This window comes from Ricinus communis, chromosome 10 (assembly GCF_019578655.1).
Source record: "Ricinus communis isolate WT05 ecotype wild-type chromosome 10, ASM1957865v1, whole genome shotgun sequence".
Lineage (NCBI taxonomy): Eukaryota > Viridiplantae > Streptophyta > Magnoliopsida > Malpighiales > Euphorbiaceae > Ricinus > Ricinus communis.
This window is the reverse complement of record NC_063265.1, coordinates 13,972,829-13,995,191: the sequence shown is the minus strand read 5'-3', so window position 1 is coordinate 13,995,191 and position 22,363 is coordinate 13,972,829. Positions and strand designations below refer to the sequence as shown.

The 22,363-nt window shown below is 34.3% G+C and overlaps 5 protein-coding genes across 5 annotated transcripts; 3 read left to right on the top strand and 2 right to left on the bottom strand.

Annotated features, from left to right (window-relative positions):
- The first annotated feature begins 2,449 nt into the window (after positions 1-2,449).
- On the top strand, positions 2,450-5,227 carry LOC8285741. Its single transcript, XM_002512672.4, has 5 exons — positions 2,450-2,676; positions 3,557-3,668; positions 4,470-4,541; positions 4,627-4,838; positions 4,964-5,227. Exons 1-5 carry the CDS (start codon positions 2,567-2,569, stop codon positions 5,070-5,072), a joined length of 615 nt encoding a protein of 204 aa, XP_002512718.1. The 5' UTR covers positions 2,450-2,566; the 3' UTR covers positions 5,073-5,227.
- A 1,372-nt stretch (positions 5,228-6,599) lies between these two features.
- On the top strand, positions 6,600-9,249 carry LOC8285740 (40S ribosomal protein S4-3). Its single transcript, XM_002512671.4, has 5 exons — positions 6,600-6,753; positions 7,436-7,513; positions 7,627-7,807; positions 8,215-8,312; positions 8,521-9,249. The coding sequence occupies exons 1-5, from the start codon at positions 6,751-6,753 to the stop codon at positions 8,950-8,952; spliced, it is 792 nt and encodes a 263-aa protein (XP_002512717.1). The 5' UTR covers positions 6,600-6,750; the 3' UTR covers positions 8,953-9,249.
- Positions 9,250-10,322: 1,073 nt separating this feature from the next.
- Positions 10,323-11,859, bottom strand: LOC8285739 (probable glycosyltransferase At5g03795). The gene is made up of 2 exons (XM_002512670.4): positions 11,060-11,859; positions 10,323-10,915 (listed from the first exon to the last, which is right to left on the bottom strand). Exons 1-2 carry the CDS (start codon positions 11,857-11,859, stop codon positions 10,429-10,431), a joined length of 1,287 nt encoding a protein of 428 aa, XP_002512716.2. The 3' UTR covers positions 10,323-10,428.
- A 309-nt stretch (positions 11,860-12,168) lies between these two features.
- LOC8285738 lies at positions 12,169-17,111 on the top strand. The gene is made up of 10 exons (XM_002512669.4): positions 12,169-12,407; positions 12,540-12,609; positions 13,335-13,459; positions 13,802-13,910; positions 14,013-14,076; positions 14,180-14,235; positions 14,546-14,653; positions 15,788-15,937; positions 16,336-16,506; positions 16,590-17,111. The coding sequence occupies exons 1-10, from the start codon at positions 12,169-12,171 to the stop codon at positions 16,821-16,823; spliced, it is 1,326 nt and encodes a 441-aa protein (XP_002512715.2). The 3' UTR covers positions 16,824-17,111.
- Positions 17,112-17,393: 282 nt separating this feature from the next.
- Positions 17,394-20,357, bottom strand: LOC8285737 (DNA repair RAD52-like protein 2, chloroplastic). Its single transcript, XM_002512668.4, has 4 exons — positions 19,809-20,357; positions 19,666-19,703; positions 19,372-19,463; positions 17,394-17,820 (listed from the first exon to the last, which is right to left on the bottom strand). The coding sequence occupies exons 1-4, from the start codon at positions 20,201-20,203 to the stop codon at positions 17,683-17,685; spliced, it is 663 nt and encodes a 220-aa protein (XP_002512714.1). The 5' UTR covers positions 20,204-20,357; the 3' UTR covers positions 17,394-17,682.
- Between the last annotated feature and the right edge of the window lie 2,006 nt (positions 20,358-22,363).

Here is a 22,363-nt window from a genome sequence, read left to right as displayed (position 1 = left end):
AAACCCAAAACCCCAAACCCCAAAACCCATACCCCAAACCCCAAACCCTGAACCCCAAACCCCGAACCCAAAAACCCCGAACCAAAAACCCTAAACCCTAAGCCCTAAACCCTAAACCCTAAACCCTAAAACCTAAACCTAAAACCCTAAACCCTAAAACCCTAAAAGCCTAAAACCCTTAAACCCTTAAACCCAAAACCCTAAAACCCTAAAACTCTTAAACCCCAAAACCCTTAAACCCCAAACCCTAAAACCCCAAACCCTAAACACGAAACCCCAAACCTCAAACCCCAAACATCAAACCATGACCTTGTTGCTCCGGTAACAAACATGCATGAACCATTTCATGAAGTGTATGTCCGGATAGTCCAAAGTCTTCGCCTTTGTTTTTCCTTAGTAGTTGGCTTAACCCTAACCTTCCCAACCGTCTAAGGTATGGGTATAAAGGCGAACAGCCCTTATAATAGGGATCCCCATTCATTCCTAGATTCCCATTACTATAGAAAGCGCTCATAAGACACATGTACCGTGCCAGACACTCCGACTATGCGATAACAGCTCCAATGCTCAAGACTTATATGCTTCGTCCCTTTGATTCAGGTAATCATGGTCTTTGAATTCTTTCGTTAGTCCTTATATTTTCAATCCCGATACCCTAAATCCTAAACGTTGATACCCTAACTAAAACCTTAGTCCATGAACCCTTCAACCCTAAAACCTTGATCCCTTAACCCTTGAACCCTCATCCCCGAGCCTTATGTCCTAAGCCCTAATAGGTGTTTATATAGGTCAGATGAGTTTAGTTATGGGAGAAATTGCAATTTGCCCTTAATGTTTAGCGTAAGATACACATCAACCCCTAAACTAATTTTAGGAGCAAATAGCTTGCGAATCACACAAATTTGGTTAATTAAGCCCCTTTTTTACTTAGTCAGTTAACAATGTAAATTAACGTTTACTAAGCCTGAGCCGGTCAAATGTGACGCCCTAAAATGATATTCAAAATGCAATAAATCAACTGGTAAAAAATAAAAGGTAATAAATTGACACTTAAAAGATCTCTCGTTTTATTAAGAAAAGTAAAAAATCAAACATTTTTATCTCATCTATAGCTTCTTCAAAATTATATCAATCTAATGTTGAAAAAAACTATATCAATCTCAACTCTACAAGCCAACACATTTGCATAAAAAAACAAAAAGAAGAAAATCTTCTATCTCAATCATCTATAGAGTATAATGGAAAATGCAAAATTCATTTGCCAGTCAACTGAAAATAAACAAACCTAAAGTCAATCTCTCTCGTCTGGTCGTGGACATTGCTAATGATGCTTGCTTCTCTTTTTATCTCTTGCTCTTGAAGGAATCTGAGGTCGAGTTCTTATATTCATTTCTATCACCAAAATAGCTTTGATAGTACCACAATGCTTCCTCGTAAATAAATGAGATAACCATCACTAAAATCAATAACTTGGAGAAAATTTAATAATCAAGAATAAGAAATTAATAATGCATGAAAGGAAATCTAATTAAATATATGAACAAAAATAAAGGAATTGAATAAGAAAAATAAAAAAAAATTATGAAACAATAATTTTTAGTGAAGAATCTAGACCCAAAGGGATTTCTTCTATCACTTCTTTAGAAAAACTACAAGACATGATCTCTTGTTTTTATCTTAGAAATAGTAGATAGTTTTAAAGGTTAACAGTAGCACTCAATAGAAAGGGGAGAAAGAGAAAGAGAGAACGAGAGAGATATTATGAATAATCAATGGTAACGTGGGTTTGTTAATTTATTCATTGAAGTTTTTATTGATCCATGCCTTTGATTATCAATTTAGTTTTTGTGAGCATGTTGCTTTTGGTTGCGATTGAGCCTAGTGATTAAAAAGGAAAGAAAAGCAGATGGTGGTAGCGATCAAGGTTATAACAGTGGTAAAAGGTAACTTAAAAAGAGAGAAAAAATGGTAAAAAGAAAAGATAAATTGATATTGAGAAGAGAAAAAGTGTTATTTATGTTATATTAAAAATGGACCCACATTTGACCAACTCACTATTATTAAACGGTAATTTGCACTGTTACATGCCCAAGTAAAGAGAGGGACTTAACCAAAATTATGTGATGTGCACTCTATTTGCTCCAAAAATTAGTTTAGAAGCAAATATGTACCTCGGGCCCATTAAGAGTAAAATTGCACCTTCTTCCTTTAGTTATTCATATAAAGAGGTCAATAAATAGATAAATAGTAGTTTAAAATCCACCCGTTCATATACCCAATTCATATATTGTATTTTTATAATAATTTCGATTTCTTAAAATCTAAATGTTGATATTAAATAATATATATATTTTTAAAAAAGATATTTGTGTAAAAAACTCTTAATTTAAGAGATAATTATGTTTTGTTTTCAGCGAAGCTCGTCTGGTAGTAAGGCCCAGGATAAGATTGTGGAACTCTCCCAGATGGGTCGGTCGTGCGACCCATAAATCAAGCAAGAATAACATTTGAAAATTGATTAAACGCAAATTTGGAAATTAAAAATCGCACGTACAGGAAACACTAGATGGCTGTGAATCCTCAACTATTCGAAAATGGGATGCCTGTCCCATTTGTCAACGAAATCTTTGTTCTTTCAAGAGATGGCGTTGAGTTCGAGATTGATAAGATCACAGGGTCAGTTCCTCTTCCTCATAAATGTTTTCTTTATAGCATAGCTTTTACATATAATAACGTAATAGAAAATCAAGGAAATTGTTAGAGGAAAGAAGTAGACCTTAAATTTTTGATTATATATTTGTTTGTGGAAACTGTAAGGACCGGTGAAGGGAGAATCTCCGATGATGTAGATACGTGACTATTCGTTGTAGCCGCTTGGCTATCCTTGAAAAAGTAGAGGGAGGGGGTTTGCGATTCTAAGCAGGATATGGGCTTTCAGGCTAGGGTTTTTCAGAATTATGTATGCTTTGATTCTTTATCGCTTTAATAAATTAGTCTACGATTAAATTAGATTTATTACAACTTAAGACCAAGTAATAGAATCCGCTCTATCTATCATTAAGCATTTCAGACTTTGGTTTCAACCGCTATCTTCTCTTAGTTCTCTTTAGCATACCCTTGCTTTCTTTTTACTTATATATGATCTCAAGTCTAAGCATCACATTGTCTTCAATTTTTGCTTCTACTTTGTTCTTCTTTTTGTGGCGTAAGATTATAAAAAAGAAATCCTAGGAACTCAAGCATATCTTCTATTTGTAGATGACTTTGTTTCAATTTTCCTGCATTGCTTCTGAGATTTTTGTTCATACTTTTTGGTATTGCACAAATAATTTTACTCCAAACACCTCATCTGATTAGCTTTTCACCCTACACCAACCAATCAGGAGTGGGTAATAGGAGTATATTTGTCAACTTGCAAACAAGCTTTTCTCACAAAATAATATCCTGAGCTTTGATTGGTTTAAAAAACAAGAAAATTCTGAATTTTGGAATTTTAATTGGAGTAGGAAGTTAGTACCAGAAGCCTGATAAACTTACTCTTGTATCATAATTGCAGAAGTCATGGAGGCGATGTTAAAGCTAAGGGAACGATCTATCTGTCGAATGTACGCATGGTTTTTCTTGCAAATAAACATGTTGGAAACTTCAATGCTTTTGATATGCCTTTGGTGAGTGGATAGTTTATCTATTTCTGTTACTAGACTTATTTCTTCTCATAGCAGTTTTAATCAAGTATCTAGAAGTTGAAGGTTGTAGAAAATCGAATACTGAGGTCCTAGAATATTTCTTAAGTCTCACTGGATAAACATTTTTGGAATGGTGGTTATTAATTGAGATGAACTTCCATCTGAAAATCTTTCAGCAGATAAGAGAACCAACACAATTCACCAGCTGCCGACCCTTGACTGAATCCATCCCTCTGTTCTAAGAGTATTCTACTTAATTTATATTCGAGTATAGTGCAGCAGAAAAAATTAAGTAGAATACTCTAGAACAGGGAGTTAGAGTAGAGGAAAGAGTAACGGTTGAAGTTCTTATTAATGAGTTCAAAGTGTATGGATCAAGTACATTGACCGCAGTGCGGTATATTCACAACTACAACTACACACTGTATGAGTCACAGAATACAAGCTAATTAGTATTCAATACATAACCTAAATCTGTAAACTGGGAATTATTATGTGATAAGATAATTGGCTGTTTAAACATAAAGGTTCGCAAAAGAATTTCGATACTCAATAACTACAATGGTATGTAATTGAAAGCCCTTTTTAATTCAGTTTGTAAGAGGAGGTAAGCCAAATGGCAAGGACCAACTTACTGGATGTTTGGCAGTTTGAGAGTCATCCCTGGCATTCAATGATTGGCTTTGAAAAGTTTAGTTTCTAATATGCTATCATTTTATTCAGTTCGCCATTTACTCCTGTGTATGATTAGATTCCTTATTTGTAAATTACTTTCTTTTGCAGCTTTATATCCATGGAGAAAAATTCAGCCAGCCAATATTCTTCTGCAACAATCTTTCCGGTCTTGTGGAACCAGTAAGTATGACAGGACAGGGCTGTCAGTTGTTGGCTGTCGCCATATTTTTTGGTAAATCCTGATTGTCTTAGCATGTCTTTTCAGGTAGTCCCAGAAAACGAGAGCAGGGCTCTATACTCCACTCACTCGTTTAAGATTTTGTTCAAGGAAGGGGGCTGTGGAACCTTCATTCCACTCTTTTTCAACTTGATATCTTCAGTAAGGCAACACAATCGACTATCTATCTCTGGAATGGAACCTCAAATTAATCCTTTGCAAGCATCCCAAACTCCAGTTGATGAAATGATGAGACATGCGTAAGTTAAATAGTTGTTCATGTATTGAGTACAAGACAAGCCGTATCAGTTGGCTGGTCGACAATATTATGCTTTGGATATGTGCAAATGACTTATTTTCTGAATGGTGATTGCTCATTTTGTAGATATGTCGATCCTAATGATCCAACAAGAATCTTTTTGCAGCAGCCTACTCCACAGTCCGAGTTGAGGAGGCGCACATACCACTTGTCTCCAGCTGAACGCTCCATATGACTCTTTGCATTTATTTTACTATGTAGCTAAATACTATTTTTATATTGTCACATTGTGCAAATTAAACATGCATAAAATAATGGATTACTATAACGTTATGTGATTATATTTTATAATATATAAATGTGGGTCTATGTGTGACCTTACCGATTAAACGTTTTATGTGTAGCGTGTTATATGCTCACCGTATGGATTGGTGCGCGTGGACGTGTGTGGTTGATCTTACATTTTTATGTGCAGTGGCTTAACGTCTTCTATAATTATCACGTGTTATTCTCATATAGTGGTGTCCCTGCACTATATTATACAAATGACTAAATTATTCCTGGATCCCTTAAATTTGAGCTTTGATATGAAAATGTCCAATTAAGTTTTTTTTCAAGTGTTTAAGTTTCATATTTTTCTCTTTTTGCTAATATTTCTAAAAATAGATAATTAAGTTTAAGTGAGATAAAATCACATATTTTTAACATATTATATATAGAAATATATCATTAAAGTTTTTAAATATTTTTAATTTAGACTGATCATGCTGAAAAAAAGTGAACCATTTGATACAATTCGAATAGTTTAAAAATGTATTCAATAGTAATTCCTATTTTAAAAAATATTTCTATTTTTATTTGTATTTTTTATATAAGTATTAATGATTTCAAATTATCTTTTCTTTTTAAATTTTACTGATTAAAATATATAAAAATGTGTAATATATTTATTAAAATTAAAATCATGAATGATGTTTGCTTTTTTAAGACAAATAAACCAATTGAATTTTTAGTTTATAAAATGATTTTTTATAATAAAGAATTTAATACATATAAAAAATAATTTAGAGATATTCTAATTGCTTATTAAAACTACATTATGGTATTTAGAGAATTTAATTTATCCAGTTTTTTTAAAACTACATTATGGTATTTATTAGCATCCCTTTGGTATTCTTTCAGTATAATTTTTATTAATGAAATTATGACAACATCATCTTCATCCTTCATCCATATCCATCTTTTTTATTGTCATAAAAATTCAAAAATAGTTGCTATAAACACAAGTTTTATATTCTTCTCAACACTCTTAAATATCTTTTTTGATTTTATTTTAATTAGATCTTAAAGTATTTTTAACTTTATTGAAATTTATTTTTAGTATATTTTGGTACATCTTTTGAAACACACATTTTGATGTCATCAAAATGCACTGGCTTAAAACATATATGTCTTATTCTTCAATTTATGGATGATAAATATAAAAATATAAAATAAAAATAATATATCTATCTTATTTGGTTGGTTTCACAATAATGCTCAATTTTTATATATATTTTTAGTATTTTTTCTCACAAAATTTTTTAAAAATAAAGAATCATATGAATCAGAAATTTTAAAAATTCATAATTATTCTTTTCTTTTTTATCAAAAAAAATCCTGTCCTATATGAAATTTCTTCTTCTTCTTCTTCTTATATTTATATATCTTGTAGTAGGGCTTCCTTGTGTAGGCCCATTTCTAAATGGGGTAGGCTATTGCTTGTTGGTCTCAAGACTCAGCAGCAAGACCCAATTTCCTAGCCCTATAAATCTAAATGTTAACTAGGGTTTGAAAGCGTATTTGCGTCTCTTCCATTAGCTCCTCAAAGCGCATCCCAGACTCAAGAGTAGGAGACAGATAGTGCCTAGAAAATGGTATTGTTAGTTCTACTTTTAAGCAGATGCTCCGTTTATCAGATTCTCGTCATTTAATTTTGGCATTGTATCTGTTTGTTTGTTCAGAAAATATTTCGTTCAAGGATAAAAACATTTGATCCGTTTTAGATTCGATGTAATTCAGAGTTGCGGTTTATTAACCTGTTATTTACTTCTTTTTGAATGCTTTGGTCGCAGTTATATTTTGGCTTGCAAATTTTTATGGTATATATTATTTATTTTGTTCGTTACATAGCTTGTTTATAATTGTGTTGCTAAATACTTATTTAGCAAAAGCTTCTACGGCGCCTTATCTGCCCATGTGAATGTTTGTTTCTCACATGTTTCATGTGTATTTTTTTTTAATTTAGGATAGATGACTATGCAATTGTAGCCAATGAAGTCCATCCCTAGCATTATCTCTTCCAGGGACTTTTGTATTTCTTAATAATGTAGGAACATACTTTCAGCATATTTTGTTGGACTCAATCTAACAAACGCTGCACATTTAATTTATTTGATAACGACATCATATTTCCTTTCACTCCACGTTCTATTTGTTGCTTTTCTAGTTGTGCTGCTTGTGTGGTGCTGCTGCTTAAGGCATACTATGTATAATTTACAAGAAATCACAATTTGTTTTTTCTTGTTTGCTGTGCTAATCCTTTCATGTGTACTATAGGCAAGAGGATTGAAGAAACACTTGAAGAGGCTCAATGCCCCAAAGCATTGGATGCTTGACAAACTCGGTGGTGCATTCGTATGACAGTTTCTCATACTCTTATGTTTACTTGTTGGTTTTCTCCCCTTTTTTATTCTTATGTTGCCTGATCTCGCCTACATCTGACATATCTTTATTGTTTTGGTGCTCAGGCTCCCAAGCCATCATCAGGACCTCACAAGTCAAGGGAATGCTTGCCTTTGATCCTTATTTTACGAAACAGGCTGAAGTATGCTCTCACATATCGTGAAGTTATTGCCATTTTGATGCAACGGCATGTTCTGGTTGATGCGAAGGTTAGGACAGATAAAACGTATCCTGCAGGTTTCATGGGTGTGTACCTTAATCATTAACTATATATCTTTCTTGCACACAATGTCTTTTTTTTTTGTTCTTCCAAATAATGTGAGCATCTAAAGGAGTAGATGTCAGGGTTTTCTCTTTTCATTTCTTTCTTCATGTATGTGGAAGAGTAGCATTGGTAGGGATAGTTGGCCAACCTTCGCCCACAACGTGTTTCTCTGACCTGTCCCATTTCTGGGTAAAAATGGAATGATCTGAAAATTGATATTTCTGAACAGATATGGATTTTGAAAGAGGCTGTTATGTGCTATCTGCTATTGTAGTCTATGTCAAATATATTCTTAATAATGGACTTTATGTCAACTTTTTTCTTTCTTGCCACATCACCAATGTATTTTTTGTTGGATAATCTCTCTTGCTTTTGACATTGTTAATAGATGTTGTGTCAATTCCAAAGACAAATGAGAACTTCCGCCTCCTCTATGACACGAAGGGCCGTTTTCGTCTCCACTCCATTAGAGATGATGAGGCAAAGGTCTGTTTGCTTTTGCATATTACCTAATATCTACGCTGATTTTCATTATTAAATTGCTTGAGGTTTATTTTTTATCATGCGTACGGCTACTCGTGTATTTATTTGTTGGGATTTCCATTCGAGTTACACAAGTATTTCTTGATTTCCATGCTTTCAATTCATACTACTTTGCTTGTAAATGACGTCATTCTTGTGATAACGCATGCAGTTCAAGCTTTGCAAAGTTCGTTCTGTTCAGTTTGGGCAGAAAGGGATCCCCTACCTGAACACCTATGATGGTCGCACTATCCGCTACCCAGATCCGCTTATCAAGGCTAATGATACTATCAAACTAGATCTAGAGAGCAACAAGATCACTGAGTTCATCAAGTTTGATGTGGGAAATGTTGTCATGGTTACTGGAGGTAGAAACAGGGGTCGAGTTGGAGTAATCAAGAACAGAGAGAAGCACAAGGGAAGCTTTGAGACCATCCACATTCAGGATTCAACTGGTCACGAGTTTGCTACTCGCATGGGCAATGTCTTCACGATAGGAAAGGGGACCAAACCATGGGTGTCTCTTCCCAAGGGCAAGGGTATCAAGTTGTCAATCATTGAAGAGGCCCGAAAGAGGCTTGCAGCATCCCAAACTGCTGCTTAAGAAAAGAAGCTGAAAATTTATCCTCACTGGTGAACTTACTGGTTTTGGGCTAGTGTTAATTTTGTTTTTTTTTTTAGTTACAGCTTTTGAGCTTATGCCAGATCGAGTGTTTTATTTTTATCACCTAGCACAACTTGAACTGAATTTGTTTTTGAATATCGTATTTAAGCTGTGGGGGAAAACATAGTTTGAAGATTTACATCCTAGGTATAGTCCGAAGATTTACATCCTAGGATACTAGGATCCCATGGTAAACTCTTGGTGCTGAAATAGTTTAGTACAAGGTTTTTTGGGCCATTTTTTTGAGTTGCTTCGAAGTACGCAAAAGGCCAAGACAACATGCGGCATACTGATTTTTCTAGTCGTCTCAAAATATATTACAAATCTTGAATGGAAATTTCTATTCCCAGTGCATTTTTTGTAACAGCTCGTCTTTCTACGCCCGCCTGGAAAGTTAAACAAAGTGTTCGAATTTAGTCAGCTTGTTCAGTTTTTTCCGTCTCCTTAGTGTAGACATAAGAGCAAAATCAAATTCTTTCGATTAGTTATACCTGATTATTGTTCTCTTTTTAGGCTGCATGGTTTATTTTTCTTTCGACTTCAGGACAATTTCAATTATTCTTTTCGTTTTTGACCATCTTTTGTACAAATCAGAAAATCAAATTGAGCTAGCTTTAGCTATGAAATGTCAGTTTCACTATTTTTAATTGTAAACATAGTCTTATTCTCAACAGCAGCCGAGAATAAAATGGAGAAAAAGGTTGCTGGAAGATTTCAGTTATAAGTTTTTTTAAATCCATGAAATTTTTGTACCCCTTTTTCTCACACGTGAAGAAACAAGTGGAGTAGCCTAATCTTGTATTGGGGACTAAAGTACAAGTGATATTGCTGTACAGTTAAGAAATCATGGAGGAAGACAAAAATTGCCAAAAGTAAAAGATTGATGGAAATTGTTAAAAAACTCTTTTATTTCTCTTTTCTTCTAAAGAACTTTTTTACTATTAGATTCTAAGAGTAGTAATTAGAATTAGAATGAATTATTTTAACATTCCCAGTTTTGCCATATTATATTAGTAGATCATTTTATTTTTAATAATTAATTATAATATCTTTCTTATTTATGAAAATTTTCGTTGCATTTTTGTGTTAGTTAACTGTTATTTCTTTTAAATACTAATCATGCCCATAGAGAAAGTTTTATTGAATTAACCCTTAAAATTATCCTAGATTTTACATTTGTTGTTGAAGAAAAAAAAAAACTTCTTCTTAAATGTCATACACGCATTTATATATTTGCGTCTTCTTTTTTTTTCTTTTTCCTGTTCTATCGATAATTTGATGTAAATGAAAATATAAATTCAGATACTCTATGCTCAAACAGAAACATCACATAAAACTGCGTACACGAAGATGAGTTATCCCGATACAAGTAAGTAACTGGAGAATGAGAACTCCTACTTCAAGAGATCCATACATTTAATAGGATAAGCGATGGATGCTTCTTCTTAGCCATAACTGGTAAGCAGTCATGTAAAAGGAATCATAGCCCTTTGGTGTAGTATGCCATTCGAAATGTCTTCTCACTCTGCAGAGATTTTGGAACATGGTGATGTATGTTTTTCGTGTTATAGCCAGCAGTGTTGTTTTCAAGAAGGGGATATCTGCTTGGTTAATGACGACTGAAAACTTGCTCCAGTCCAAGACAGTAGCGAATGGAAGGTCATAGTAATTGGATATTATAACAGGAATACAACCATAATGTATAGAATCACTGACCCTGGCAGTGTTGACTTCATAACCTTTAACATGGAGACAATATTTACTCCTCTTAAAACCTTCCTCGTAAGGGAAAGATGGACTCCCATTGATTATGTCCATTTCAGTATCATTACCCCATAAATTTACGAGCTCCCGACGAACTTGAGAATTTTGAACACGTCCAGCAAAGTAGACAAGTCTATGCCTGCAGAACATTGGATATATATGAGGTACAAAATTGCAAAAAGAATGACTCTTTTATTACGAACAAATCGAATATAAATAATCCGTTATAAAATGTTCCAGAAAACTACCAAATTGAAATGTGATCATAAAATGTTTCACCAACCTGGCATGTGGAGGGTTCAAGGCGGTCTGAGGAGGGCGAGGCCAGACTTGGGGAAGCCCCACATCTTTGTGGGAAACAAAAAAGCGTTGGAAGTAGCTGGAAGAACAAGTGAGCTGAATGGCATTATTGTGCAAAGCAGGATGCCTGGAGGCCGCCTGCCGCCCTACTGAATGACAGCAGACATAGAAGTGATCAGCACCTGCAGAGGCATTCCAGTAACTGAAGCGCTGGCTGATGGTGGTGGTGTAGTGGGCGACAAATTCTGATATGGATTCCTCGGAATGGAAGCGGGGGTCATTCCTAAGGTTGTTGATGGAGAAGGGGAGAAAAAAGAAGAGGGCTTTTGCAGGGTCAAGAGTAACCAGGGAACTTCGAAGAAGGGCCACCTTGAAAATGTGTTCACTAAAGTAATTACCCAATTTAGGGTGGTGGAAAGGGTTTTCAATGGGAAGGAAAATATTTGCAAAAGGACTGCTCTTGTTGGAGACATCAGAATAAACAAAGATCTTCAACTGTTGCTTCATTTCTTCAAAATCTGCAGCAAAAAGCTTCCAGTTGTGATAGGGCCCACTTTCCCATTTTGAGTGTAATAAATTGGAGGTGGTTGGCAGCAAAAGGGTAGCTGCCGGTTGTGGCTGCGAACGATTGTGAAGACGACAATGCCAATGGTTTAGATGGAAAGTGCTGTTTTCAAATGACCCAAAAAGCGAAGAAAGACACAAGGAAAAGACCAGAACCAACATAAGCACTGGCAGTAGCCGCGGGTGATGAAACTGTTTGGGCAGCCTTTTCATTTTCATTTTGTTTCTGTTCCGCTTACATAAATGGAGAGAGAGAGAGAGAGAGAGCACTTAAACGGACAGAAGATAAAAAAGAAATAAGCAGTAGTGGTGAGCTTTGGTTTGGTTGATATAAGATTTGAATCAGCTCGGTCGAGTTGGTCCAAAATTTGTCCTTTGAAGTTTGACTTGACCAGTCACCAAAATCCCCAAATTATTGGTTGAAAAAAAAATAATACTCCAGTCTCTGTATATACGGAAAGAAGAGCTAGCTGGCAATTGATTTTTGGAAAGCTATAAGTAAATTTGGGGAAAAAAAAAGGGGAAAGGATGGCTAATTGTTTATGCAGCCATCAGCTCCATAATCACCTAAACCAGTTTCGCAATCGCTTCATCGGCTTATCCGATCATCGTCCTCACGAGCGCCGCCGTTGTCATTTGGTAGTTGCAGATGGTCCCCGTCATAGCCGAACCGCCAGAATCTATTGTAACTATGATGATGCCACCAGGAAACCCAACCCTTCTTCTTCTTCTTCTTCTGGAATTAAACTTTATGGTCAGATTGAAAGGTATTAATAAGAACATTCCCCAATCCACACGTCTCTCTTCTCTTCTCCTTGTTTCTTTCCTTTTTTTTTCTTTTTTTTTTCTCTTATGAGAAAAACAAAGACAAACAATCAATAATTTGCTCCTCATTTCAGATTACTCACAGAAACTGTAAGGCAGTCCCAAGACGCTTGGGGTGGTTTAAAAGACTGGACTGAAATCGAGGTTCCTTTTCCCAAATTCATTCCAAATTTCCAATCTGCCTTTCTTATTTGCCCATTATCATATCATTTCTTGGGATCATAATTATATCAGTAATGACCAACTTACACGCACAACTTAATTAATTTTTACATCTTCTATCTGCAACTAGGATATGAAACCCAATAATGCAAATAATACATAACACCCCATGTCTATATTGGAAGGTAGCCTCTTCGTTTAATGGACAATGGACTCCATACTACCTTACGCTGTTTCTCTGATAAATCCTTTACCAGTTTTTGATAGTAATTGTGTTTCCCTTTGTGATTGAAGTAGTTTCTTTTTTCCTATTAATTTCTCGCATATCAGAAGTTGAACTATGAAGCACCACATCATATTGATTCATTAATAACACGCACATTACTCCACCAAGTGTTCTTCCAGATTGCTTAAATACAGGACCCCTTTGAGGTCTTTCGTATCTGTATCTCAAATCCAAATTCATGATGCAACTTGAACTTCCTTTAAGTTACGAGGGTCAGTCTGATAGCTCTGAATTCATGGTAATGTTACTAATGTATGTTGAACCAAATGTCCTGAGTTTCAATTCCCAATAGCGCTTCGCCCTGTAAGTGTATTTTGGTAACTTGGGCTGCATGGAAGTACTTCCCTATTGATCAATTCTCTCAGCTAGGTAAATCACTTTGCTCTAGATATCTCTATATTAATATTTTAAATCATCTCAGGGAGCATGGGTTCTCAAACCAAGAAGCTCGCCACCCAAGTCTGTTGTTCATTTTGTTGGTGGTATTTTTGTTGGAGCAGCTCCCCAACTTACCTATCGTTTGTTTCTTGAGCGCCTTGCAGAAAAGTGAGTTACTGCAATTCTAATATTTGATATGTTATTATTGTTTCGTTTACAGTAAATAAATGCACTTTACTCCTCCTTTCAATAGTATATTTTGATGGAGTCCCTATGGTGATAATGCAACAGATTCATTTTCTGGTATTAAGTTTCATATAATACAACATGAAGTTATAGTCTATGGAAGTGAGATACAATTTGTGGAGCTCATTTTATTATATTGCAGAATACTTATGCTCATATTTATGTTTAGAATTTGCATTTGGCCTTTTTGGAGTGAATTTTATTTGAATTGTTACTGCTGATAAATGGGGACAGTGGTGGTAAATATCCTTTTGTGTTTTCTAGGGGTATTTTGGTGATTGCAACTCCATACGCTAGTGGATTCGATCATTTCTTTATCGCGGATGAAGTTCAGTTTAAATTTGATAGGTGTTTTCGGGCTTTACAAGAAACGGTTAGTTTATTCCGTTCATTATTTAGAAAATGAAAGTTTTCTTGGCTCCTTGGACAAGAATAGTTTTGAGGACAATTGCCTTAAAAGTGCTTCATTGTATAGGTACAAGACCTTCCTACTATTGGCATTGGCCACTCATTGGGATCGGTCATCCACCTTTTGATTGGTACATAGACAAGTTCTTTCTGTTTTCCTTTCTAAGTCACAATGTCGTAACAAATTTTCTTTGAGTCTATTTGCAACCTTGATCTGACTTTGCTGTATATCAGGATCGCGATATGCTGTGCAAAGAGGCGGGAATGTGCTAATGGCATTTAACAATAAGGTATTTGACCTTCCCAATCTAGATGCAGTATCCAGAGAAAACTAGTTGAGTGGAATTATAAGTCACAGACAGAGAGAATAATTGTATTGAGGCCATCCTAGAAATTCTACCATCCCTGCTGAAAGTGAGGTGATTTATTTGCCGTAGTTATGAACTGCAGTGGTCTAATTTCTTCCTTTTACCTTAATCAACATAAATAATCAATATCTTCTGTTTTCACTCTTCTATCTTCTTCACTTTGTAATTGAATTTCTGTTCCTCTCCTGAAAATTTTTGAGGTTAGCAAAAACTTCCTTCATTGATTTCACAGGAGGCAAGCTCGGCTATCCCTTTGTTCTCACCTGTTCTTGTTCCTGTGGCCCAAAGCATTGGACCATTTCTATCAGAAATCACATCATCACCAACAGTCCGCCTTGGGGTGAGATTCTAAAATGATTCTCCTTACAGTCTATATTTCATTTTTAACTGTCTTGTAGTGCAATAGTATCTATGAGTAGAAGGATTTAAACTTAAGGAATTTTATGAGACGACTTGTTCATTTATTTGTGATAAGTTCATCTCCCGAGGAATTAATATGTCAGTTATACTGTATCATGCATTTGGACTGGTCCTCACTGTACCCATCCATTTTCACATAGAATGCTTCTGACTTAATAGCTCAAGTAGTGATACTTTCTGTGATATTTCTCCTCTTCCAGTTTTGTCTCTGTTTCAGTGGGCAGCTTCATCTCTCCCTTAGTCAATTGATCTGGGCATCTCCAAGTATTTTGCCAGTCGATGGTGTGTTTATTCATATGTAGATATGTCAGTCAGTTCTCTGTTTGTCGATAAACATATAGTTATCAGGGTTGCCAACCAAATGGATTCTAAACTCTTATTCAAATACTTAAGATGCATAATATTGCAGTCAAGCAGGACTAGATTTACGGATTTAATTCTTATTTGCGAAATTCAGGATTTTCATGTAAATTCATATTTTGGAAGTTTTAAGTTTAACCTTATATCAGGAATATTTAAAACTTTTCTTTTAGTATCAGTTAGGATTTCCTATTCTGTATAGTATTATGTCAGAATCATAATTAGTACACAGGTTTAGGAATTTTATGACTATATGAATGTTGCAGCCTCTACGGCATATGACAGTTTGGGTTAATTAAATTGTTTTTTGGTGTGAGAATGTAGGTTCTACATCACATAAGAACTGAGTTCATTTTAGAATATTCCAAAGGTCATTAATGGCATGCTGAGGAAGAAAACAAATCACTCAACTCCCTTCCTTGTCCTTATTTTGAATAACATGCAACCATTAGATGGTGCAGTATTAACTCTATATTTAGACCAAAGTTATTTCAAATTTTAAAATGATACGGCCAGAACTAAGCTACCAGACTTTCTTTCTTAATAAAAAAATACATGATGGTGGGAAACATCCTCATACTCGAGTTGGTCAGACAGATGATTCAATCTTTTAAAATATGTTTCTTGAATAAACTCTTGCAGAAGATGTAAAACCAGTATTTACATACTTTTTCTTTAAACTAAATTCTTGCAGGCAGAGATGACTTTTAAGCAGCTAGAGAACCTTAGCCCTCCCATTATGAAGCAAGTTCTTCCTTTAGTGGAGCAACTCCCTCCATTGTACATGGACTTGGTTAAGGGAAGAGAAGATTTTTCTCCAAAACCAGAAGAAACTCGCCGACTTGTATGTAAAAGTTCCAACTCATAACACTGGGTCAAAATATTCATATTGTTAAATTATTGTTATACTTTCTCGGGCCACTAATGAGCTTATGATTTATCAATTCTGATCTTTAATTAATGTTACAATTGTATTTTTGGTGTTTCATCTGGAGCATAGTATGTGTAGCAGACCACAGCTAGGGAATGATGTTTATATAATGAATGCCTAAGTATCCAATCATTTTGGCAAAACTATTTTTGTGATTCCTTTGGGATGTAGGTGGAAGATATGATTGCAGTTTAGAAGGTCCTCAAATAGTCTAATATTTTCTAATTGGCTTGACTGCTAATGTTTAATGTATGTTACAGAATATTATTTTCTGGTTATTAACGTAGACCTCGTTGTCGATGATTGTACAGATAAAATCATACTATGGCATTTCTAGAAATCTTCTGATAAAGTTCAAAGATGATGCAATTGATGAAACTTCAACATTAGCTCAGGTGCTTAGTTCAGAATCAGCTATTAGTTCAATGCTAGACATGTCAATTCGCTTGTTACCAGGAGATCATGGGCTTCCTTTGCAGCAGGTAAAGTTGAACTAACATGCTAATAGTTTCCCCTGGATGCATTTTTGGAAAAGCAAGCTGCTTATGCTATGTCCTCCTTGCAGGACCTCCCGGATGTCCCACCAGCAATGGCAGATGCAGTAAACCGTGGAAGTGAGCTTCTGGCAAATCTGACCGTAGGAACACCATGGGAGACAGTTGCCAAAGAAGTAGGGAGCACATTGGGTGTAGATTCTAGGATTCTTCGTGCAGAAACATCCAAGGACTTGCACCTGCTTGTTGATGTGATCACTTCGTGGATCGCCTCCAATACAGGTCCAAGACTTTTGAGACCATGATGAGCAGTAGGGTACGAACATCAAGCAAGCCAAAAGGAAAAAGAAAACAAAAAAATTGGGAAGATACCGGAAGGATGCTGTGGTAGTACTAGTATGGTGTTTTGTTATTTTGTTGTACATTCTGTATCTCATATGGCGATGCAAAACAATGATATCATCGACTAATTAGGAGTTTCACTGATACAAATGTGTTTCTCCATGTTCTTAGCTTTGTATTTATAGGTTGTAGTAGGAACACACGCAGGAATTCATATAGAAAAGAAGAAGGAAGTTTGTGTATTTTTTAAATTTTAATGTATGTTTCAATGAATATCAGCCACGCTAAAGAAGTTTTTGTGAAGGTACTAAAGAGCGAACAAAAGGCTAGTAAAGGAATCTTGGTAGTATGTACAGTCAGCGATGGAAAAACATTAAATCTTCTGCTAAGCGGATAAGCTCTCAACCTAACTTGATGCAATCCCATTCCCGTCTACTGATTCAATGTTGACGGCATTGTGAAAGAAGCGAGCAAGTCTTGCAACAACTTTGCAGGCATTCAGTATGTGATCTCATACCTACTTGCAAGCTAAGTAGTGTGAATAAGGGTAGTACTCTTTCAATTGTTTGGTAAAAAAAGTAAGGTTTTTATCTTACGGGCAGCTATGAAACTTTCTACATAGTCCAGCAGCCAAACTGGATTACCTGGAAATGCTGGATATTTACACAAGTCTATAGGTCAAGACATTAAATACAATCTTCTGATCTTCAAATGCGCAAGAGCTACTGCTTTAAAAATAAACACAGAAAAAGAAAAAGGAAAAAGGGAAAGAGCAACAACTAGAAACATATTGGAGGGTCTTTCCTTTGTCATGTATAGTATCTATTCTTCGTGATATAGGTACAAGCCAAGGCCAAAACGGGCACATGCTTTGCAAAAAGCTATTTCCTCTGCCGCAGCAACTGGATCTACAATATGGCCGTCGCTGGGTGATACTGTCCCAGTTGACTCACGATATGCCTGTATCAGCAAGCACTGTTATGAGTTGCAGAATGGAACCACAATGAAGCACATATGTCGACAAACTACACAAATTTATGCGACTAAAAAATGCACAACCAACAATAGAACAATATAATATTTCTCATCCTCAATGAACATCTCTGTCACCTTACTCTCCATGTTGAACAGGAGATGCACAAAAGAACACTCACAGAGATGAGAGTTCCATGCAAGGATTATAAGTAGAATAAATGTTAAGAGATATATTCAACTGTGTGAGCCTGCAAGCATCAATTTAAAAAAGAAAGCCTATATCTATTCACTATGAATTACGAATATCTTAAATCAGGAATCAAAGATATATATGTCTTATATCAGTAATCTTTGACCAATTCTCAAGTGGTGTGAAGAATTGCAGCAATTTATTTGTGAAGACCATAGCACTAGTGACTTTATCACAGTTAAAAAAGATAAAGACTTTATCAGCCTTGTAATTATACTACAATTCATTAGAGACCTTGAGATTCCACTTATAACATCAAATTCTTACAATTTGTTGGTAAAATAGAATAGGAAACAACTCTGCATCTAAGAAGCTGTGATAAAACTAAATTTTGAAAGGGACAGATAAAATCAGTTGAAGTCAATGGTGGATAAGCATGTACTGAGGACATAATGCTTGCATAAGCTTTAAAATGTTGAACCATTGAAAAAGCTAACTGAGCCAAAAAAGAGAAAATTTTGTGAAGCCAAAATAGCTAAAGCAAGACATGGAAGACAAGATTCTTGGAGGGGAAAGAATTTAAATACCATCTCCGGAGCCAGTGAAATAGCTAACTACCAAGAACATTTTACTTAAAACCAGCATGCCACGTTCTTGGTGTAGGGTTAATACTTTAAACTAGTTTTGCAAATTGGTCATTTAATCATGCAATGGAATGGATACGTTACTAGATTATTCTCAATAACTTAATGAGAGCATTCAGATATGATGGAAAAGAACTCCTAAGCTTCCACAATAACAAGCTTGTATATAAGCATATTAATCCACTTACAAACAAAATAAGCTATGATGAACACAAGTCTAATATTTTTAAGGATATAAGCAGTACATCTCATAAGAAGGTATTTGCGCTTTACACAATACTTCAAATGTTATTTCACTAAAGTGTGTCATTTCTGTGAATCTCAGCACACACCCGGCTCCCTTTGATGAGATGAGAGATTGGGCATTTATTTAAAGGGCCTATGTTGTAAAGAATTTTGTTGAGGAAAAAGAGAGAAGTAAACAGAAATAAACGAATTTTATAGGTTCACCATATCTACTGGATCAAGTTATTATGCTAGCATCTAATAATGTAAATGTCTTGAATCTGAGGATGTTAACCATGCACAACAAATAGCAGCAGAAGTTATAGGTTTCCATAAGTTAATTTAATAAGCGGAATTTTCCAACGTATCAATGAATTCCAAAAAAAAATAAAAAGAGAAAAGAACCTCACTAACAAAGTGCAGAATGAATAGAAAAAGTGGATGTGAAATGGAAAATGCATGGAAGATGAGGCAAACCTCTCCATCCGATCCTCTTATGGTGACACGGTAAACCACAGTCACGCTTCCATTGTCAGAGAAGATAACATCGCGTATTTCTCCACACCATCCTGCCAGAAAGGGTTTTTTGAAAGAAGAAAGCGAATGTGTGAAGCACATAAAGGATAAAAAAGAAAGCAAGTTGCAAATGATATACTTGAATCTAGTAGATCCTAATGTGTGCTAGGATAGTTTGGAAGCAAAAAGGCATCTGATCAATAAATTAAAAAAAAAAAAAAGAAAGATAAAATGGTAATAAGGAAAAGAACTAACCAGGGGCATAGAAGCTAAGCATCCGATTGGCATGGTACCTACAGAAGGAAAATCAAGAATGATAAAGATCAAGGGGTGAATAATGGAAAAAAAAAAAGAAAAGAAAAGAAAAGAAAAGAAAAGAAGAGAAGGAAAAGCATTACCAGGGGATGAAAGTGTTGGAAGGAGTGATGATGTTGTCGGGAATCCTCTTATTGAGGTCACGGAGGATCTCAGCAAGGGGACGAGTGATGCAGGAAGAGTAGGATGATGAGAATGATTTATCCAAAGGCACCACATAATTCGAATTTGGGACTCCCTTCTTCTTATTAGTATTACCAGTACCAGTACCTCCGCCGCCTACCTCGCTATTATTATTGTTTCCATTGCTTCCGCATACAACCCTCCTCAACCTCCTCCTGTTCCCTGATCTCAACTCTAATACCTTGTTCATATTGATATTGATATTGATATTGATACTGCTACATGTTTTTGAGAATGGCAGCAAGATCAATGATTTCCCCACAAACAGCCTGCTGTTGATGCTTACCTCTGCCATTATTCCTTGCCTCTACCACCTCCCAACCCCCTCCCCAACTGCTGCTTGTTCTTGTAGATGATATCAAATGCCCACCTACTTCTTTTTTACTTTTCTCTATTTCTTTTCATACTTATCATGCCCTCCCTCTCGTCGTTTACTTTGACCAACTTTTTTTTTCTTTCTTTCTTTTCCATTTTAGCATTCTTTTTATAGAACATTAAAATTTCACCAACCCCAAATTTAATGACTCATGCCTCTGCACCCAAATATCAAAGATAATTGCCCGAATGCATACCTCGACTCTTAAACTTAGATTTTATAAGAATGGTCACTTTACAAACATTTATTTGGTCTTTAGCTACATAAATTAATTTTTTTTAAACATTATAAATCTCATTTTATTGTAGCGTATATAATACAAGTATTCTGATATGGAATTGATTTATACCAGTGTTAAATGAATAAGACGGAATGCATACATGATCCTAAACCTTAAACCCTTTAATAATTTTAACTTATGTTTGATCCTTATAGTTATCTGAACTAGTCTTTTACACCATGTAAATCTCAATTTATTGTTATTAGAAACACATACAAGACAAGCACTTTGACATTGAATTGACTTGTACATTGTTCAAATCACACATCTTTGTGTTATCCGCTTTAGTTGACATGTATTCAAACGTGGGACGATTATGTGATACATAAATCATATTTGATTAAATTCCTCAAATAAATACTATAACTCGGAGAGTAAATATATTCAAAATGATACAGTTTTTTGAAGATCAAAAGCAAAGTATTAATTTGGAGATTTAGAATTCTAAAAAGCATTATTTTGCTTTCCTAGATTATTTTCTAGTAACAATAAAATCATGTGGCTATAAGAACCAAACAAAAGTACAAGTGACTAAGTGACTATTTTTAGAAAGTGCAAGGGACACATTCGGCCTTAAATATTTATATCATACTAATTTACTTTCACTTACCTTTATTTGCATGGATACACAAGAATATACAAGTCACTAAAATATAATTTATGTAGTTCCAAAAATTTAGTTCAGATAGTTATAAAGACTAAATAAAAATTTAGATGACCTAGTAATTATTTTAAAAAAATTTAAAAAACCACTTATACATTCGAACAACATAATTAATATAATATTTTTCGTAATTATTTTTTAGTTGATTATTTATAATATATATACATAGCTAAACTTTCTTATAAGATGGCAATATTTTATAAAACTACGTCATATAAAATCTCAATAAAAAAATACATGTGGCTTTAATGTGATTTATATAAAAAAAATTATTATGATATTAAATAGTAATCAAATAAAATGATAATACTAAATGTATTATAATATTAAATATGAATTAAATAAAATAATACTACTAAATGCTTATTAAAATAAAATGATAGGTAAATATGATAGAAATCTAGTGATTATAATGACACTAATTTACTATATATTTATTATGAATTTTTTTAATTATTTTTTATAATCATTAAACTTAAAAGTTATATAAATAAAATGATAATATTAAATATTTATTAAAATAAAATGATAATATTAAATATTTATTAAAATAAAATAATAAGTAAATAAAATTATTTTTTATTAGGTAATATTTTTTATTAAAATGAAATATTTTGAACTGAAAATTGATTTTATAGACTTATCAATAATTATGCAATAGCACAAGCATAGCTACCTCACACTACTCTATGTTTGCCTTTTGATGTAATTAAAAAAAAAAAAAGGTAAATATGTGTACAATTAATGAATGAGTTAGTAAAAGAAATCTATGGACTCATCCAATATATAAAACACATTAAAACAAACCCTAGCAATACTGTAATTGGTGCTGGAGCAATAGCAGCATCAAAGGCAACTCCCACCAACTCAAGCATTACGTGGAGCAGCAACATGAGGCATAGGGAAACCAAACTACCAGATAACGGAATTCATCTAACTTACAGATTATAATAAATTATTTAAATTAAACATTAAATTATAGCCGGTTTAATGTTTTTACCTCACAATCTGTCCCCTAAACTCGAGCTCGAAAACATAATATAACATAAACATATTATATTAGCTAAATACATATTTATATTTTTGAATTCGTATCGATTAGCTAGTTTAACACTTTAACTTTAAATCTAATCTA

Excerpts from the sequence above, each read along its gene's own strand:
- LOC8285738 (XM_002512669.4), top strand. The coding sequence starts at position 12,169 with ATGGCTAATTGTTTATGCAGCCATCAGCTCCATAATCACCTAAACCAG. Across the intron at positions 12,610-13,334 it reads AAGACTGGACTGAAATCGAG|GGAGCATGGGTTCTCAAACC; the intron begins GTTCCTTTTCCC and ends AAATCATCTCAG. Across the intron at positions 15,938-16,335 it reads CAGAAGAAACTCGCCGACTT|ATAAAATCATACTATGGCAT; the intron begins GTATGTAAAAGT and ends ATGATTGTACAG.
- LOC8285741 (XM_002512672.4), top strand. The coding sequence starts at position 2,567 with ATGGCTGTGAATCCTCAACTATTCGAAAATGGGATGCCTGTCCCATTT. Across the intron at positions 2,677-3,556 it reads GAGATTGATAAGATCACAGG|AAGTCATGGAGGCGATGTTA; the intron begins GTCAGTTCCTCT and ends TCATAATTGCAG. Across the intron at positions 4,839-4,963 it reads GATGAAATGATGAGACATGC|ATATGTCGATCCTAATGATC; the intron begins GTAAGTTAAATA and ends CTCATTTTGTAG.
- LOC8285737 (XM_002512668.4), bottom strand. The coding sequence starts at position 20,203 with ATGGCAGAGGTAAGCATCAACAGCAGGCTGTTTGTGGGGAAATCATTG. Across the intron at positions 19,704-19,808 it reads TCCAACACTTTCATCCCCTG|GTACCATGCCAATCGGATGC; the intron begins GTAATGCTTTTC and ends TTCCTTCTGTAG. Across the intron at positions 17,821-19,371 it reads TAAGAGGATCGGATGGAGAG|GCATATCGTGAGTCAACTGG; the intron begins GTTTGCCTCATC and ends TTGCTGATACAG.
- LOC8285740 (XM_002512671.4), top strand. Across the intron at positions 7,514-7,626 it reads ACAAACTCGGTGGTGCATTC|GCTCCCAAGCCATCATCAGG; the intron begins GTATGACAGTTT and ends TTTGGTGCTCAG. Across the intron at positions 7,808-8,214 it reads GTATCCTGCAGGTTTCATGG|ATGTTGTGTCAATTCCAAAG; the intron begins GTGTGTACCTTA and ends CATTGTTAATAG.
- LOC8285739 (XM_002512670.4), bottom strand. The coding sequence starts at position 11,859 with ATGAAAATGAAAAGGCTGCCCAAACAGTTTCATCACCCGCGGCTACTG. Across the intron at positions 10,916-11,059 it reads TTGAACCCTCCACATGCCAG|GCATAGACTTGTCTACTTTG; the intron begins GTTGGTGAAACA and ends AATGTTCTGCAG.